This window comes from Hyla sarda, chromosome 2, assembly GCF_029499605.1.
Source record: "Hyla sarda isolate aHylSar1 chromosome 2, aHylSar1.hap1, whole genome shotgun sequence".
Lineage (NCBI taxonomy): Eukaryota > Metazoa > Chordata > Amphibia > Anura > Hylidae > Hyla > Hyla sarda.
Genome location: NC_079190.1, coordinates 235,939,620 through 235,957,056, shown reverse-complemented (window position 1 = coordinate 235,957,056; position 17,437 = coordinate 235,939,620). Strand labels below are relative to the sequence as shown.

Here is a 17,437-nt window from a genome sequence, read left to right as displayed (position 1 = left end):
CATACGGGGGAACAGGTAGAGCCATGCTCCTGAACCCCCACCTGAAAAAGGGAAATAAAAAGGGAGATGAAAAAAACTAAACTAAAACTAAACAGCCCTTACAAGAAAATAAAAAAAGACCAGGTCTGGGGAGCTCCAAGACCTGTGTCTTGCCTCCTACTGACACTAGCTAAAACTGCTTACCTCATTTCCAGTGGGCGGGTATATCCTGTCAGGGAGGAGCAGACTTTTTTCCCCTAGTGTCAGTGCCTCCTAGTGGCAAGAGCATTTACCATCAGTATCGGTGTCCCCCAATGAAGAGCGACCAAGAAATTAATACTCCTAGAGACTAGGAGTCTGCTGTCCAGTTTTTAATAGCACCATACAAAATTTTCTGTTATCCAAGAGGTCTGTACTTTTGATAGGCTTCTCTCAAATCACATAGGAAAATCTTGAAAAATGTTAAGGAATTGCGAGTACCTTGAACAGACACAAGTTGTTCTTTGTGTAGCTTCTACAAAATCCCAGGTTGTGGTTTTATCAGTTGTCTCCTCATCACACACTCCATTTGAAGTAGCTGAATACTTCCTTCTGTATTTAAATATAACAAAACAAATAAGAAGTTTTTCTGTTACCATATTCTCACAACCATGACATTATTAAAATCTTTACAGTATTGTGGTTTATTGTGCTTCTCAATTTAAGGCTATATCTACAAATGTTAGCATCTTAAAGCATTTTTATTGGCAGGCATGGGGGCAGATTAGTCAAATTTATTAGGAGTAGTTAGTAGGGATCGACCGATTATCGGCCGATAATCACGATTTTGGGCATTATCGGTATCTGCAATTATCTTGCCGATAATGCCCCGCCCCCCGCACCGGCCCCACCGCACCGCGACCGCCACCCCCTCGACCCGCCGCACCGCACCCCCGACCCACCGCACCGCGTCGCACCCCCCACCGTGATGCTAGGCGGTATACCGGTATGGATTTTTGCCCATACCGCTATACCGGTCGGGCCCCTCCCCCACCCTCCGAGTCAATAAAAAAATTAAACTTACCCGTAATGGGGGTGGTCCGGGCCATCCATCCTTCCTTCCTGTAGTGTCCGGGGGCGTTCCGGGTGGAGGGTGCACCGGTCCGGGCTGTCCTTCTCCCACGGTCTTCTCCTCCACTCCGGGCAGGCTCCGGCCTAGTACGCTGCATAGACGCCGCTACGCTGTGACGTCAGGTGCATCACTGCGCAGCGGAGTCTATGCAGAGTACTAGGCCAGAGCCTGCCCGGCGTGGAGAAGATGACCGCCGGAGAAGAAGGACAGCCCGGACCGGTGCACCCTCCACCCGGAACGCCCCCGGACACTACAGGAAGGAAGGATGGATGGCCCGGACCACCCTGACAGGTAGGGGGAGAGAAGCGGGTGGTGGCGGCGGCGGCCTATGGCCCCGCAAAAGCCACTGCAGATCATTGATTTAAAGCGCCCGCTTTAAATCAATGATCTGCAGCAGTGTCGCAGGGGGTTAAATAGCCGATAACTTATACCGATATTCCGGTATAAGTTATCAGCTATCGGCCCTAACCTGCACAGATTATCGGTATCGGCCCTAAAAAACCGATATCGGTCGATCCCTAGTAGTTAGTGTCAACCACTTATCTGAGCGATACTTTTAGATGGACGTCACTTATTTAGGCATGCATAAAATGTGTGTCTAAAAACATATGCCAGTTATTACTATTTATGTAGGTATATTCCCATTGAAAACAATGCAATGCGCATTTCTGCATGCAATTTACTGTATAATACGCTCAAATAGATATGTGCCACAACATGCAGTGTTAACATTGCCTTAAAGTACACTGTAGACCTGCTGACTGGTTAGATGAAGGGAGAGGACTCCCTTGTGTCACCCCACTTATATGCAATGGCTACGATCGACTACAACATAAGGGATCAAATGTAAGGAAATAGGTCATGTCTGATTCTGATCAGTGCAGCAACCTCTGAGCTGTAATAGCTGACATCAGCTAAAGATGCTGCAGGTTAAGCTCCTGCCATGCATGTGCCAAACATTTGTGGCGCTTGGTACTCACTACCTCATTCAAGCCAGATAAAATGTATGACAGTTGTCTACAAGGAGATACATTTAAGAGCATGCTCCAGCTAAACAATGCAAAGCTTACTTGTTCTGGGATCTGTTCATATTGCACTCTTGCCAAACTCTGTCAACCACTTGGTTAGCCAACTTCCTAGGTATTTTACCACCATGATGACTCGTACTATCAGAATTAAAACCATCTATAACAGATGGAAACTTCATCCACTTCTGTGCAGACTGGACATCAACTAGGGAAAATAAATGGTTATAATAAAAATTTATTATACGTACATACACTAAATATATATTATATATATATATATATATATATATATATATATATATATATATATATATATACACATACACACACATACACAAACACACGAGAGAGAGATGTAAATTTGAGTAGCCGTTTTCGACCAATACAAGATACTGCAAACATTTTTGATAGAGATATAGATATACACACACACACACACACACACACACACACACACAGTGTCATGGCCGTAAATGTTGGCACCCCTGAAATTTTTGTAGCAAATGAAGTATTTCTCACAGAAAAGGATTGCAGTAACATATGTTTTGCTATACACATGTTTATTCCTTTTGTGTGTATTGGAACTAAACCCCAAAAAAGGGAGGAAAAAAAGAAAATTGGACATAATGTCACACCAAACTCCAAAAAATGGGCTGGACAAAATGATCAGCATACTTTTAAAGTTGTAGAAAAAAAAGATTGTTTCAAACATGTGATGCTCCTCTAAACTCACCTGGGGCAAGTAACAGGTGTGGGCAATATAAAAATCACACCTGAAAGCAGATAAAAAGGAGAGAAGTTCACTTAGTCTCCGCATTGTGTGTCTGTGTGTGCCACACCAAGCATGGACAACAGAAAGGAGAAGAGAACTGAGGACTTGAGAACCACAATTGTGGAAAAATATCAATCTCAAGGTTACAAGTCCATTTCCAGAGATCTAGATTTGCCTTTGTCCACAGTGCGCAATATTAACAAGAAGTTTGCAACCCATGGCACTGTAGCTAATCTCCCTGAGCGTGGACGGAAGAGATAAAAATTATGAAAGGCATCAAAGCAGGACGGAAGGTGGATAAGCAGCCCCAAACAAGTTCCAAAGATATTCAAGCTGTCCTGCAGGCTCAGGGAGCATCAGTGTCAGCAGGAACTATCAGTTGACATTTAAATGAAACAAAACACTATGGCAGGAGACCCAGGAGGACCCCACTGCTGACAGACCTAAAAAAAGAAAGACAACATTTTGCCAAAATGAACTTGAGTAAGCTAAAATCCTTCTGGGAAAAAGTCTTGTGGACAGATGAGACCAAGATAGAGCTTTTTGGTAAAGCACATCATTCTACTGTTTACCGAAAATGGAATGAGGCCTACAAAGAAAAGAACACCGCACCTACAGTGAAATATGGTGGAGGTTCAATTATGTTTTGGGGTTGTTTCGCTGCCTCTGGCACTGGGTGCCTTGAATGTGTGCAAGGCATCATGAAATCTGAGGATTAACAAGGGATTTTTGATCGCACTGTACAGCCCAGTGTCAGAAAGCTGGGTTTGCATTCGAGATCTTGGGTCTTCCAGCAGGACAATGACCCCAAACATACGTCAAAAAGCAAACAGAAATGGATGGTAACAAAGCGCTGGAGAGTTCTGAAGTGGCCAGCAATGAGTCCAGATCTAAATCCCATTGAACATCTGTTGAGAGATCTTAAAATTGCTGTTGGGAAAAGGCACCCTTCCAATAAGAGAGACCTGGAGCAGTTTGGAATGGAAGAGTGATCCAACATTCCGGCTGAGAGGTGTAAGAAGCTTATTGATTGTTATAGGAAGCGACTGATTTAAGTTTTTTTTTTTCCAAAGGATGTGAAACCAAATATTACGTTAAGGGTGCCAATTATTTTGACCTGCCCATTTTTGGAATTTGGTGTGACATTATGTCCAATTTGCTTTTCTTCCCTCCTTTTTTGGTTTAGTTCCAATACACACAAAAGGGAATAAACATGTGTCTAGCAAAACATGTGTTACTGCAATCCTTTTCTGTGAGAAATACTTCATTTTCTTGAAAAATTTCAGGGGTGTCAACTATATATGTCCACAAATATGGTACACAAACTTATGCCTTGCATTGACACTGGCATAGCTCATTGGGGACCCATTTTTTTGTTGCCCACATGTTGTAATGATGTATTATCCAGCACTACATGATCACAGTAAACAATCAATAGAGACAGTGGTGAAGTCACCTCACTGCTATAGGACAGTAAAAACAAATACCCCAAGCAACTGTCTGCCTGAAAAGCAAGTGAAATTTAAAAAGGTAAGCATTTTTTTCCCAGTTCTCTTTTTTTATTTTTAAATAACTACTACTACTGTTGTAACATTACCCCTATTTCTTTCTTTAGTTACAAAGGGAAAACACAAATATTTTGAAATGTTCATTCAAGAATTTTTATGTGGATTTATAAGCAGATCTATTTACAATTGTCAAAATTAGGCACATGGAAACACGTCAGCGTGGATGTGGAAATATGTGCTGATCTCTTTTAGACATTATCTACTACCCCTCTTTTTTTTTTTTTTAAATCATGTTTACTTTTTAAACTACATTTTATCAAACCAACAACAAACATTACACAAAATTACTGTGTGTGAATGCAGGGTGTAAATTCTCATGTTGTGGAATTGTTGCAGGTTTTATATGCAGCTTTGTACCAATAAATTACACAATGGATAAAAGTGCCAGTCACGCAAATCAGATTTTACAATTCATATCTACATGCTGTAAATATGCTTCAGATCCAAGCTGTAGTATTTTATTTTAATGTGTAGAATGTCCGGATCTTCACTGTTGACTGAAACCTCTAGTAAGATTTGCGACAGATAAGTCCTATAAAACACCACTATGTGGGGGAGCCAATCCTAACACTGCAGGGCAGCACTCGCAAAAAAAAAAAAACACTAGAACCGCATATGTGAAAAGGGACTTAAAAGTATCACCAGTCCCACCACAAAAAACAAGAAGTTATAAAGCTATGTCAACATTAACCCAGTCTCACACACCTCCCAAATCCACAGGATAAGGAATAAGTTTCAGATCACGGGGGTCCCAACGGTTGGGCCTGTCTCTCTGTATGAATGCAGTGTGTTGACCACGGCACGAAGCTGTGGTAGACATGCCCCCTCCATGCATTTCTATGGGAGAGCTGGAAATACCCAAAGTTTATCTGGCTCTCCATAGATACTAGGGAAGGAAAAAATTTTGCAGACAGGGGATACGTTTTTACAATACTGTACAAAGGCCTTTAACCCCTATAATGCCACTGTCAGTAGTAGATTCACTTTTAGTAAAGTTTCAATAAACAAAAAAATCACTTATCACAATCACAACTTATGTGAAGGTCAGAAACATGAATATAGCTTATAATTGGGGGGGGGGGGGGGAACGTGTAAAGAAGTAAACACGGTATAAAAGGAGAATATTACTGTTGTGAATGCATTCAAGTTAAAGACATACACATAAATATAAATATATATATAAATATAAATATATATATATATATATATATATATATATATATATATATATATATATATATATATATATACATACACACACACACACACACATATACACATATATACACACACACACACACACACAGGGATGTGGAAATCATATCGCCCGACGCCCGGGACAAGTAGTTTTGGGCGCCGGGCAGGTGATTATTTTTTTTTTTTTTTTTTTTTTTTTTTTTATAGATTTAGCCCTTTATCGGGCTAGCAGGGACAGACAGACTTCTCCATTATTTTTTTTTAATGCCGGTGTGAGGCGCAGAAGCCGATACAAGTCTACACCTCACAACGGCGCTCAGAGTGTATGGAGGGGGCAGTGGCGGCCCCCAGCTGATTTCAGTAGCCGGGGGCCACTGCTCAGAGCCACCCAGCCGGTGTGAGGGGTTGGGGGCGGGGCATTATCGGCAAGGTAATTGACCGATAATGCCCAAAATCTTGATTATCGGCCAAACCGATAAACGGTCGATCCCTAGTGTATATATGTAGTGTATATGTGTACGGTGTCCGTGTATGTCTGATGTGTGTATGATGGGGGGTGTATCAGTAGTGGGTGTATGTATAATGTGTGCATATGTATGGTGTGTGTGTGTGTGTGTGTGTGTGTCATGTATATATATGATGTGTGTATGGTGTATGTGTGATGTGTGTATGTAATGTATGATATAGGGGGCAGCGGCAGGTGTATGTTGTGTGTATGGCGTATATTTATGGTGTGAGTGTATGTGTATATATCATGTGTGTATGGTGTATGGAATGTACGATGTGGGGGGGGGGGGGGGGGGGGCAGATGTATGAATGTATGTATGTAATGTATAATATAGGGGGCAGTGGCCGGTGTATGTGTATGTATGATATGTGTATGTATGTATGATGTATGTAATGTATAATATAGGGGGCAGTGGCCGGTATACGTGTATGTATGATATGTGTATGCATGTATGTTTTGTACAGGGGCGGACTGACAAGTGCTGCTGCCAGTTGTGCTATCTAATTATTTTATTTATATTTAGTGGTTTCCGGTCACCCGCACTAAATTGCACCCCCAGAATCCCACTCCTTCATACTCGCCCGACGACCAAGAGCCCCACGGATGCACACAAACACGCCCGAACTAAAACTACAACTCCCAGCATGTTGCACCATAACCTAAACTGTAGAACTATAAAGTGTAACATGCTGGGAGTTGTAGTTTTGGTTCGGGTCAGCTGCAGAGCCACAGGCTGCATCAGGGCATGCTGGGTCTTGAAGTTACTAACTGCAATTCCCAGTATTCCTTGACACAGCCTATGGCTCTGCAGCTGACACGAACAAAAACTACAACTCCCAGCATGTTACACAATAACCTTAACTGTCCTACTATACAGTGCGACATGCTGCAATACCCACACAACCATAGGCTGTATCAGGGCATGCTGGGAGTTGTAGTTATCTACTAACTAAATGCAACTTCCCGCATTTTCTGACACATAATTAGAGTAAATAAAATGCAGCACACAAACTTGAGAAGCAGAACACTGCCCCCCCCCCCCCCCCCCAGTAACACAGCGCTGTTCAGTGTTTTCCAAGCAAAAGAGACTCCATATATAAGTCCCTATGAAGACTGAAAAATAGTGATTAAAATATTTTAGGAAGTGCATATATGTGTGAATAAGCCCCTTTCCTAATAAAAGTTCCGATAAAAAACTATAGATCATTTCACACAGATTACCCTCATCCCTGTATGTGGAAAAATTGGAGTTATAGGGGTCAGATGGGGGGGGGGGGGTCAATTTTGTAGGCGTAAAAGGAGCTATCTACAGCTCTCCCGCCACTAATAGCCTGGCATGCTGCAATCACCGTGGCCGCTATTAAACCATTAGATCTTTAGACAGCAGTGTCTAAAGGATCTTATATCCATCCTTGGTGGTCTAGTGGGGGGGATCGTACAATTTTGGTTGAAATTATTTAATCTACCAGGACAAGTGGATTTTCTTGAGGGACAAGTAGATTGTGTTCCGCTTTAGTCCCTTGGACAAGTGGTTTTTAATTTTTTTTATTTCCACAACTACTTGTCCAAGGGACTAAAGCGGAACACAATCTACTTGTCCCTCAAGAAAATCCACTTGTTCTGGTAGATAAAATAATTTCAATCAAAATAATACGACCCCCCCCCCCCCCCCCCCACTAGACCACCAAGGATGGATATAAGATCCTTTAGACACTGCTGTCAACTTTAACAGCGGTGATCTAATGGTTTAATAGCGGCCACGGTGATCGCAGCATGCCAGGCTATTAGCGGCCGGGAGAGCTGTAGCTAGCTCCTTTTACACCCGAGGTAAGCCCCGCCCCCCATCTGACCCCTATAACGCCAATTTTTCCATATACAGGGACGTATGAGGGTAATCTTATGTGCCGTGATCTCAACTTTTATTAGGAAAGGGGCTTATTCACATATATACGCACTTCTTAAAATATTTTAATCACTATTTTTCAGTCTTCATAGGGATATATATATGAAGTCTTTTGCTTGGAAAACACTGAACAACGCTGTTACTGGGAGGGGGGGTACATTTTATTTACTCTAATTTATGTGTCAGAAAATGCTGGAAGTTGCATTTAGTTACTAGATAACTACAACACCCAGCATGCCCTGATACAGCCTATGGTTCCGTGGGTGTTGCAGCATGTTGCACTGTATAGTAGGACAGTTAAGGTTATTGTGTAACTTGCTGGGAGTTGTAGTTTTGGTTCGTGTCAGCTGCAGAGCCATAGGCTGTGTCAAGGAATACTGGGAATTGCAGTTAGTAACTACAACACCCAGCATGCCCTGATGCAGCTTATGGCTCTGCAGCTGACCCGAACCAAAACTACAACTCCCAGCATGTTGCACTTTAAAGTTCTACAGTTTAGGTTATGATGCAACATGCTGGAAGTTGTAGTTTTAGTTTGGGCGTGTTTGCGTCCATCCGTGGGGCTCTTGGTCGTCGGGCGAGTATCAAGGGGGTAGTATTCTAGTGGTGTAATTTAGTGTAGGTGGCCAGAAGCCACTAAAAATAAATAAAAAAATTAGCACAACTGGCAGCAGCGCCCCCCCCCCCCCCCCTAGGGCACTGCCTAGTGCCTGACGTGTCAGTCCGCCCCTATACAAAACATACATGCATACACATATACATACACTGGCCACTGCCCCCCATATCATACATTACATACAGACATCATACATATACCTGCTGCTGCCCCCAGCACATCATACATTACATACACACATCATATATACACCATACACACATCACACACACACCACACATCATACATACTCCCGCCGCTGCTCCCCCACATCATACATTACATACACACATCATACACACACACCCACACCATACATATACACACACACACACACACACACACATCATACATACACCTGCCGCTGCTCCCTCCCCCTCCTCCCCCCCCCCCCCCCCCCCGGTTGTACTGAGATCAGCTGGGGGCCGCCGCCCCCTCCATACACTCTGAGCGCCGGTGTGAGGTGCAGACTTGCATCGGCTTTTGCGCCTCACACCGGCATTAAAGAAAAATATGGGGGGAAGTCTGTCTGCGCCTGGAACTACTTGTCCACATATGAAACACACACACATAAAACACACACACTGCATCTTACTTGTTTGAACCTCTTCGGGGGATGTTGGTGGCGTCAGAGTAACTGAAGACATGGCTGGATCTCGGGAAGAAGCAGGCACTTGAACACCTAAACATGTGTTTGCGCAATGAGTGAACCCAGTTGAAGTGACTGTAGGGATGTCTGACTGAGGGACAAGCACAAAGCATGCCGGGTAGACCATTCGGACACCAGCTTAGAGACAAAAAAAAAAAAAACACCAATTAAAAACACTAACCAATCACATTTAACCACCTTTATTTAAAGCTAAAATGCAAATCCTTATGAATAAGGGTAATGTTCATAAAATCTGTGCGCATTAAGCTTGTAGCAGAACCCCATTGAATTAACTGGGGTTCTGCTGATTAGTTATCACTGAAATCTGCTAGAGAAGACCCGGGGCAGCCCAGCAGTGAATGGGATGGAGCATAATGTTTGCGCTTGGAACTTCCAGCAGAATTTCCATAGTGTGAACATACTCTTACAGAATAAGGAATAGCTATGTGAATGCAAAAAAATTTAATACAACAATTAGAATAAGAAAATAGCTCCTAAACATTGTACTGAAACCCTCAGACAACACAAATAACTATTAACTTCTATCTAGCCTGACCTGGTACCCTAAGGGTACGTTCACACAGGCAGAATACCCGCATGTTTTCAGGCTCAAACAAGCATGTACAGTATTCCACTCGTTTGAATGACCCTTAGGCATGTTCAGATGGGGGAAATGCTGCGATTTCACAAAAATTCCATTCTGCAAAGCTTGCTGTGGAATATTTGCAGAACGGATTTTCTATGTGCTTTCTATAATTACTACAATGGGATTCTGCCTAGAATTCTGCAAAATGTAAAGACATGTTTAATGTTTTGCAGAATCTGGAACGCAAAATTACTGCTGTGGAGTTTTTGCAGAAGAAATTCCACCCTGTGAATGGGGTAGCGGAATCACCATTTAACACTATGTGCAGCAAATTTTGCAGAACTTTCTAGCAGAATTTTTCCAGTAGATTCCACTAGAAATTTTAACATAGCCCCCAAAAGAAACCAGGGAAAGACTAGCTCTCCATTCCAAAGGGACAGAGCATACACAAGGGGGAAGACAAGACAAATCGGGGAAGGACAAACTCCAGATACCGATTACATGAACATTTTACAAATTTTTTGTTTACACTGAAAGGTCGATAGGCAGAAAAAAAAAAAAAAGAAAAAAAAGCTTAAAAAGAAAAAATGAATAAATAATATAATAAATATATATCTATATATCTCTGCACTGGATATTCATGTAGTAATACACAAGACAACATAGGAGTAGTATGTTTTAAGAGCAAACATTGCTGCAAGGTCACATGGTTTAGTCTACAAGATTTAAACAAAAAAAAACAAAAAAAAACGTTTCACATTATAAAATAACACTGCTTTGACTGTTCACTCAGCTTTAATCAACATTAAAAAAAAAAAAAAAAAAAAAAACAGAAGCTAAAATTAAATAAAATTAAAAATCTTGAGACTCACCAACTAAAACTTCAACAGCTGCCAATGAATCATCCTCCCAATCCATTTCCTCTTGTTTCTCCTCTGGGCACTCTTTTATATTGGATGAAATGGGATAGAACTGCTTCCATTCTCCTATTAATTTCTTAGTAGAAGAATCAGACATCTTAAATGACTGCCCTGTGAGGGTTCCACTTAATCCAAATGGGCTTAAGATAACTGGGGGAGGAAAGGGTGGACAAACTTTAAAAATTTATGTACCAGGCTAAAATGTAGAACGTTAAAAATTACTTTTTGCTAAAACTTGTTTAGAGTATGGCACTTTGGTATGACTGGTATACTCTTAAGGTCATGTTTGAAATTATCCCCTCTTACCTTGAAACGGGCTACTTGACTGCTGGGCTAAGTTAAGGTGCTCCTCACCAAGAAGATACACTGGTTGGTGCTGGTTTATTTCTACACTTGTGCAAACATTGCTGTCCCCATGAAGAAAGAAGGTGAACGAGCAAGACAAATGCTCACTGAAATAAGAAGAGATTACATTTATTTTTTTTATATAAAAAATGAAAAACACATTGAAAAGGCATTGCATACAGCATACAGACTATTTGTTTAGGCATTTCTTTTAATGTGTCTGAAATAAATAAAAAAATCATCATCTTATGCAGTTAAAGGACAACTGCAGCGGCATTACACTTATCCCCCCATCCACAGGATAGGGGATAAGTGTTTGCTCGCGGGGGGTGTCCGACCGCTGGGACCCCCCCCCAATCTCACTAACGGGGCGCCGCCATAAGCGCTCATGGTGAGTGCTAAGGTGCGCAACGTCGACCTAGAGGTGGACGGTGACACCCCGTCTCCTCCCCGTGCCCATACAGTTCTATGGGGGAGGCACGAATGCTGCCTCCCCGCCTCTCCCATAGAGATGTATGGAGGAGGCGTGCCGGCTGCACGGAAGAGCCCCAGCGTTCGGACCCCCCGCGATCAAACACTTATCCCCTATCTTGAGGATAGGGGATAAGTGTTTGTAACGCTGCAGATGTCCTGTAAGCCCAGCACAGGAACAATCTAGAAGCCATCCTTGAATCTACATTATTTACTTTAAGATTACGTTCACACGAGCGGACCCACATTGTATTTTATTATTTTATGTTGTAGATCTGCAGCTGAAGGACCGCTGCATAGTGACTTTACATGTCCCTGCTTGGAGCGGCAATACGCCACTAGGAGCAGACACACTGCAATGTGCGAGTTGCCGTGCATGCGCGATGTACTCGCACAAATTGCGGCCACTCCCCCTGCTCCATGAGCTTGGCCGAGAGCTGCCGTGATGTGAGTATACTGTGCATGTGCGCTGCGACTCGCACATGTAGTGTGCCTGCTCGTAGCGGCGTATTGCAGCTCCGAGCAGGCGCATGTAAAGCAGGTACGTGTAAAGCCATGCAGGGGTCCTTCAGAGGCGGATCTGCAGTGTAAAAATACGCTGTGGGCCCGCTCGTGTGAACGTACCCTAAGGGTACATTCACACCTACGCAGATTTGATGCGCAGGATTTGTTGCACAGGATTTTCTGCTGCAGATTTCAATGTGAACTAAATGACTGAGCACTGCTACTAATTGGCAATTACAAATCCTGCGCAGGATCCTGTATGTGTGAACGTACCCTAAGAAAGAAAGGCTGCAGCGTATTTCTCGCTGTGCAAAATCTGCAGCAGCAGTAGTGGGAAATACGCAGCGTATTCCTCGCTCACCATACACACAGGGCCTTCCAGCAGCCCTGTGTGTAGTGACTTTTGGAGGCGGGGCCGCGTTACGGCATGACTGACGCACCGCCCCGCCTCCAAAACACACTGCACATCTAGGGATGCCGCTGGAAAGCCCTGTGTGTATGGTGATCGAGGAATACGCTGCGTATTTCCCACTACTGCTGCTGCAGATTTTGCACAGCGAGAAATACGCTGCGTATGCAGTATGTGGGACCATACCCTAAAAATGGGGTTCTCTCAGATTAGCAAAACATAGCTGCTTCAATCCATAAACAGCACCACACCTGTCCTAAGATTGTATATGGCATTGTAGCTCAGTTCCACTAAAGTGAATGGAGCCAAGTTGTAATACTACACACACACACACACACACACACACACACACACGTGTGGTGCTGTTCTTGTAAAAAATTAGTTCCGGTTTTCTGTGTGTGAATAACCTCTTATCAGCCACACATTGCCCTGTGTAAACATGAATGCAGAGAGAAGACTCCTTTACTTCGAGATGCTTTGTAATGTCCCAGTGTCTCCAGGTACTTCATTTACATACAGTACAGGTAGCAAACAAAGTTCAATATTAAAAAACAATTACTTAAGAAAATATCTCATACAAATATAGAATGGGCATTAAAATAGAACCTGTCACCATAAAAACTTTATCTATAGGCATCACGTTATAAAGCAAGGAGATTGATGTCTTTCTTTTGTGGGCAAAGTATAACTTATTTATTGAATTCTCTGCTCTTTCCATGATTAGGAGCCCAGATTATACCCACTCCCAAGAAAAGAAAAAGCAGGCATTTCAATCAATAAGTTACAAGTTATACTGGGTCTTATACACTATAGATTAAGATATAAGAAGAGAGATTGTTGGTGAATGTTTGGGTGGATTTCCTGTCTTATTCTTTTTATATATGTGCATATGATACCAGGGACATGGAGAGCTGTCCTGTCTGAGTCTCTCTACACCATCTGTTTCTTCCAGGTCAGATTATGGCCTTAAAACAGGTGCTCTCTCTCCAAGACAACACCTTTATAAAATGAATACATCAGCCTGAAGTGTAGCTTCACAATCTGCCTGTGAAAAGCCGATATCGCCATGGGAAATTGTGGCTCACAATACATTTTGCTGCAGGGAAAATGAGCCATTAGACACCAGAATCTTCGTGTAGTTTATTGTCCGCCATTCACGTATAAGTAGAAAAGAGAGGGAGTCGCTATGACAAGTCAAGCCGCATTAAACACCCAGTTCCGTCCCCTATATGCAGGATTAAGAAAAAAAAAAACTATTTAAGCATGCTCCATGCAGTCTTGCATGACAGATATTTCCGATTACATAAGGTAAAAAAGGAAAATGCAAAAACAGCAGTCTTCTGGGTAAAACAATTCTACTTTTACTAAGGTGATTAAAGATTACCGTTTACCTGCATCCCTTCAGGATACCAATGCTGTACATGCTATAAATGTATACTAAAGACCAGCAAAACACAGCATAATATGCAACAATAAAACATCTAGAAAACACCTAAAAGCTGTGCATTGTGACAGCACACAACTACACTTCATCATGTAAAACATTACTTATTACAGCTTTCAAAAAAGAAAACAAGACGGCAGCGAGCCAAAGCTGGAGAGCTCCCAAGGACAAGTAAAACAAATAGCTTTTCTGCTCATGAGCTGCATGCGGTACATTCACGGCACTGCCCAATAAGTAAAATATGCCCACCAGAAGCCATTCTTTTAGTCTCAGTTGAGAAACTCATCCAGCTCTTCGCTTTGCAATTTCTTCTCGTGTAGTCTTTAAATGCTTTCAGTGTAAAGTGCCTTTTGTAATGCAAAACAACTTAAATGTTGGCCCGTGTAGATACTAACGTGGTGCATACGGCAGTGTTTCCCAACCAGGGTGCCTCCAGCTGTTGCAAAACTACAACTCCCAGCATGCCCGGACAGCCAAAGGCTGTCCCGGCCATGCTAGGAGTTGTAGTTTTGCAACAGCTGGAGGCACCCTGGTTGGGAAACACTGGCATATGGTAATGATTTCAGACAGCTGCCTTTTGATGTTCTTGTCGATCATGGTTGTTCTAGGTTATAAAGACATAAAATTACAATGACACTCCCTTATCGATCTGTGCCATTATCTAAAGTCTAATCTGCTTGTTCATAAATGGGATGCAAGTCTGTCAATTGGATTTAAAGGGGTACTCCGGTGAAAACCTTTTTTCTTTTAAATCAACTGGTGCCAGAAAGTTAAACATATTTGTAAATTACTTCTATTAAAAAATCTTAATCCTTCCAGTACTTATTAGCTGCTGAATGCTACAGAGGAAATTTCTTTCTTTTTGGAACACTGATGACATCACGAGCACAGTGCTCTCTGCTGACATCTCTGTCCCTTTTAGCAACCGTGCATAGCAGATGTATGCTAAGGGCAGCATGGTGGCTTAGTGGTTAGCACTGCTGCCTGGCAGTGCTGGGGCCTTGGGTTCAAATCAAAGACTTTTTATTATTATAATAACGTCAGCAAAGAGCACTGTGCTCGTGATGTCATCAGAGAGCATTCCAAAAAGAAAAGAATGTCCTCTGTAGTATTCAGCAGCTAATAAGTACAGGAAGGATTAAGATTTTTTAATAGAAGTAATTTACAAATCTGTTTAACTTTCCGGAGCCAGTTGATTTTAAAGAAAAAAGGTTTTCACCGGAGTACCCCTTTAACTACTTACCAACTACAGCACTCCACAGCCAAAAAATATAACACAGAAGATAAAACTTTCTTATCTGCCTCCAGCTGGCATGTAGCATGCTCATTCATGTGATTTAAGGTGCTGACAGTCTGCAAAAAATGGTCTAAAGTGGCCTCTCTCTAGTATAGGCTGTAAAACCTAACACTAGGGGGGGCATGTTATACTGTTGTCAACACAAACAAGAACATTATTTGCTAGATCATTCAATCTGCTACACAAAACATATTTCCCAATTGTTTATTTAAAACGCCAACATATTCTACACCACTACAGAGACTGTCCTCATTCACACCAATGTGCAAGACATTATATGCTACTACATGTTTACAGACAAATAAAGCAACTACCTTAGGTGTAGACATACTGAGTGTCAAGTATTTAAAAATAAAATAAATAAATAATGAGTTTTGCATGTGTGACAAAGGAAGTCGTACTGAAACCTTTTCCAGGCTATACATACAAGTTTACTCGTATGCTACAACATTTCTGATGCACATATACATAAGAATTGCTGCAAGGCATCTACAAGGCTGCAGTGTACTTTGCTCAGTTATCGTGTTACTGTTTCTGGGAGTTAAAATGACTAAAAGGTCACGGGAAAGTTTTTTTATTTTTTTTATTTTTATTAATGTGCATTTGTGCACCCACGTATATGAATGGGCAAAAAGAGCATGCCCCAATGAGCAGAAACCCACACAGAAGGCACAGCTGGTCAATTTTAAACAACAAGTGGCACCAACTGATAGCAAGAATAAATAGTGGTCTTCCTGACCAGATCTTAGAGAGGGAACAAACTACATGAATGCTTATTGAACTAAAAACTACAAAAAGCCATAGAATCTGAAAAACCCCAATCCACCTCCAAAAATGGAACTTCAGGCGCTGAGGGACTCCAGCCACAGAGCTGTGGCTGGAGTCCCTCAGCGCCTGAAGTTCCATTTTTGGAGGTGGATTGTGGTTTTTCTGGTTACTTGTGGAATGGCAGCAGTGGGCTATTGACATATACCCTTCTCCATGTTGTGCTGGCCGTTGCACAACACTTTATGGTAACGGGCATATTCATCTGTTTTAACACTTCTGCCTACAGACTCCCACAGCCGGGACTACTACTACTCCCATCATGGAACAAACTTGTTTCCATGATGGGAGTCTTAATTCCCCGGCTGCTGGAGTCTGCCGGTGGCTGGCGGGGCTACATTAGTGTTTGTACTGATATATAGAGCTGTGCCCCCCCCTATTTCTCATATTATGCTACCACAGCGCTATATGTGAAAAGTATATCTATCAGCAGCTAATGGGCCAGCAGCAGCGGCCAGCCCAATGATGCTGATACAATACTTTTCATACATAGCGCTGCAGGGGCATATGTATAAAGAAGTGCTGGGGGGGGGGGGATGCTCTCTCACTTCGGAGCCCTGTCGTATTTCAAGGCAACAGTTTAGTGCCACATATGGGGTATTTCTGTACTCAGGAGAAAAAGCCCCCCAAAATTTGCAAGGAAATTTCTCCTTTCACCCCCTTAAGAAAAGGTAAAGTTGAGGTCTACTCTACTGTATAAAAATTTTTTTTTTTTCTTAAACATGCTGGTGTTGCCCCATACTTTTCATTTTCTCAAGAGGTAAAAGGAAAAAATTTCTCCTGAGTACGGAAATACCACATATGTGGACGGAAAATGCTCTGCGGGTGCACAACAAGGCTCAGGAGTGAGAGCGCCATGTACATTTGAGGTGATTTGCACAGGGGTGGCCGATTGTTACAGCGGATCGGACAAACAAAAAAAATTTAATAAAAAAAATAAATAAATAAAAAAATAAATAAAAAAAAAAAAGCCCCGCACGTGATCACATTTTGAAAACTACACCCTTCACGGAACATAAGAGGTATAGTGAGCCTCCAAGTGTGTACTCCGGTGGAAAACATTACATGCTCAATACTACAGAGGAAATTTTATTTTTTATTTATTTATTTTTTAACAGAGCTCTCTGCTGACTTCATGACCACAGTGCGCTCTGCTGACATATCTGTCCATTTTAAGAACTGTCCAAAGTAGGAGGAATCCCCATTGCAAACATATACTGCTCTGGACAGTTCGACAAAAAGGTACCACTATGTTCAAATAGAATA

General features: G+C 42.2%; 1 protein-coding gene across 2 annotated transcripts in view; it reads right to left on the bottom strand.

Annotated features, from left to right (window-relative positions):
* MED13 (mediator complex subunit 13) overlaps positions 1-17,437 on the bottom strand; it is a 148,455-nt gene that overhangs the window by 92,974 nt on the left and 38,044 nt on the right. For both annotated transcript variants that reach the window (XM_056556697.1, XM_056556696.1), the window contains exons 4-8: positions 11,183-11,328; positions 10,829-11,026; positions 9,317-9,508; positions 2,161-2,323; positions 460-570 (exon numbers count right to left, since the gene is read on the bottom strand). In XM_056556697.1, the coding sequence (XP_056412672.1) occupies positions 460-570; positions 2,161-2,323; positions 9,317-9,508; positions 10,829-11,026; positions 11,183-11,328 (810 nt within the window). The remainder of the gene's footprint in view (positions 1-459; positions 571-2,160; positions 2,324-9,316; positions 9,509-10,828; positions 11,027-11,182; positions 11,329-17,437) is intronic.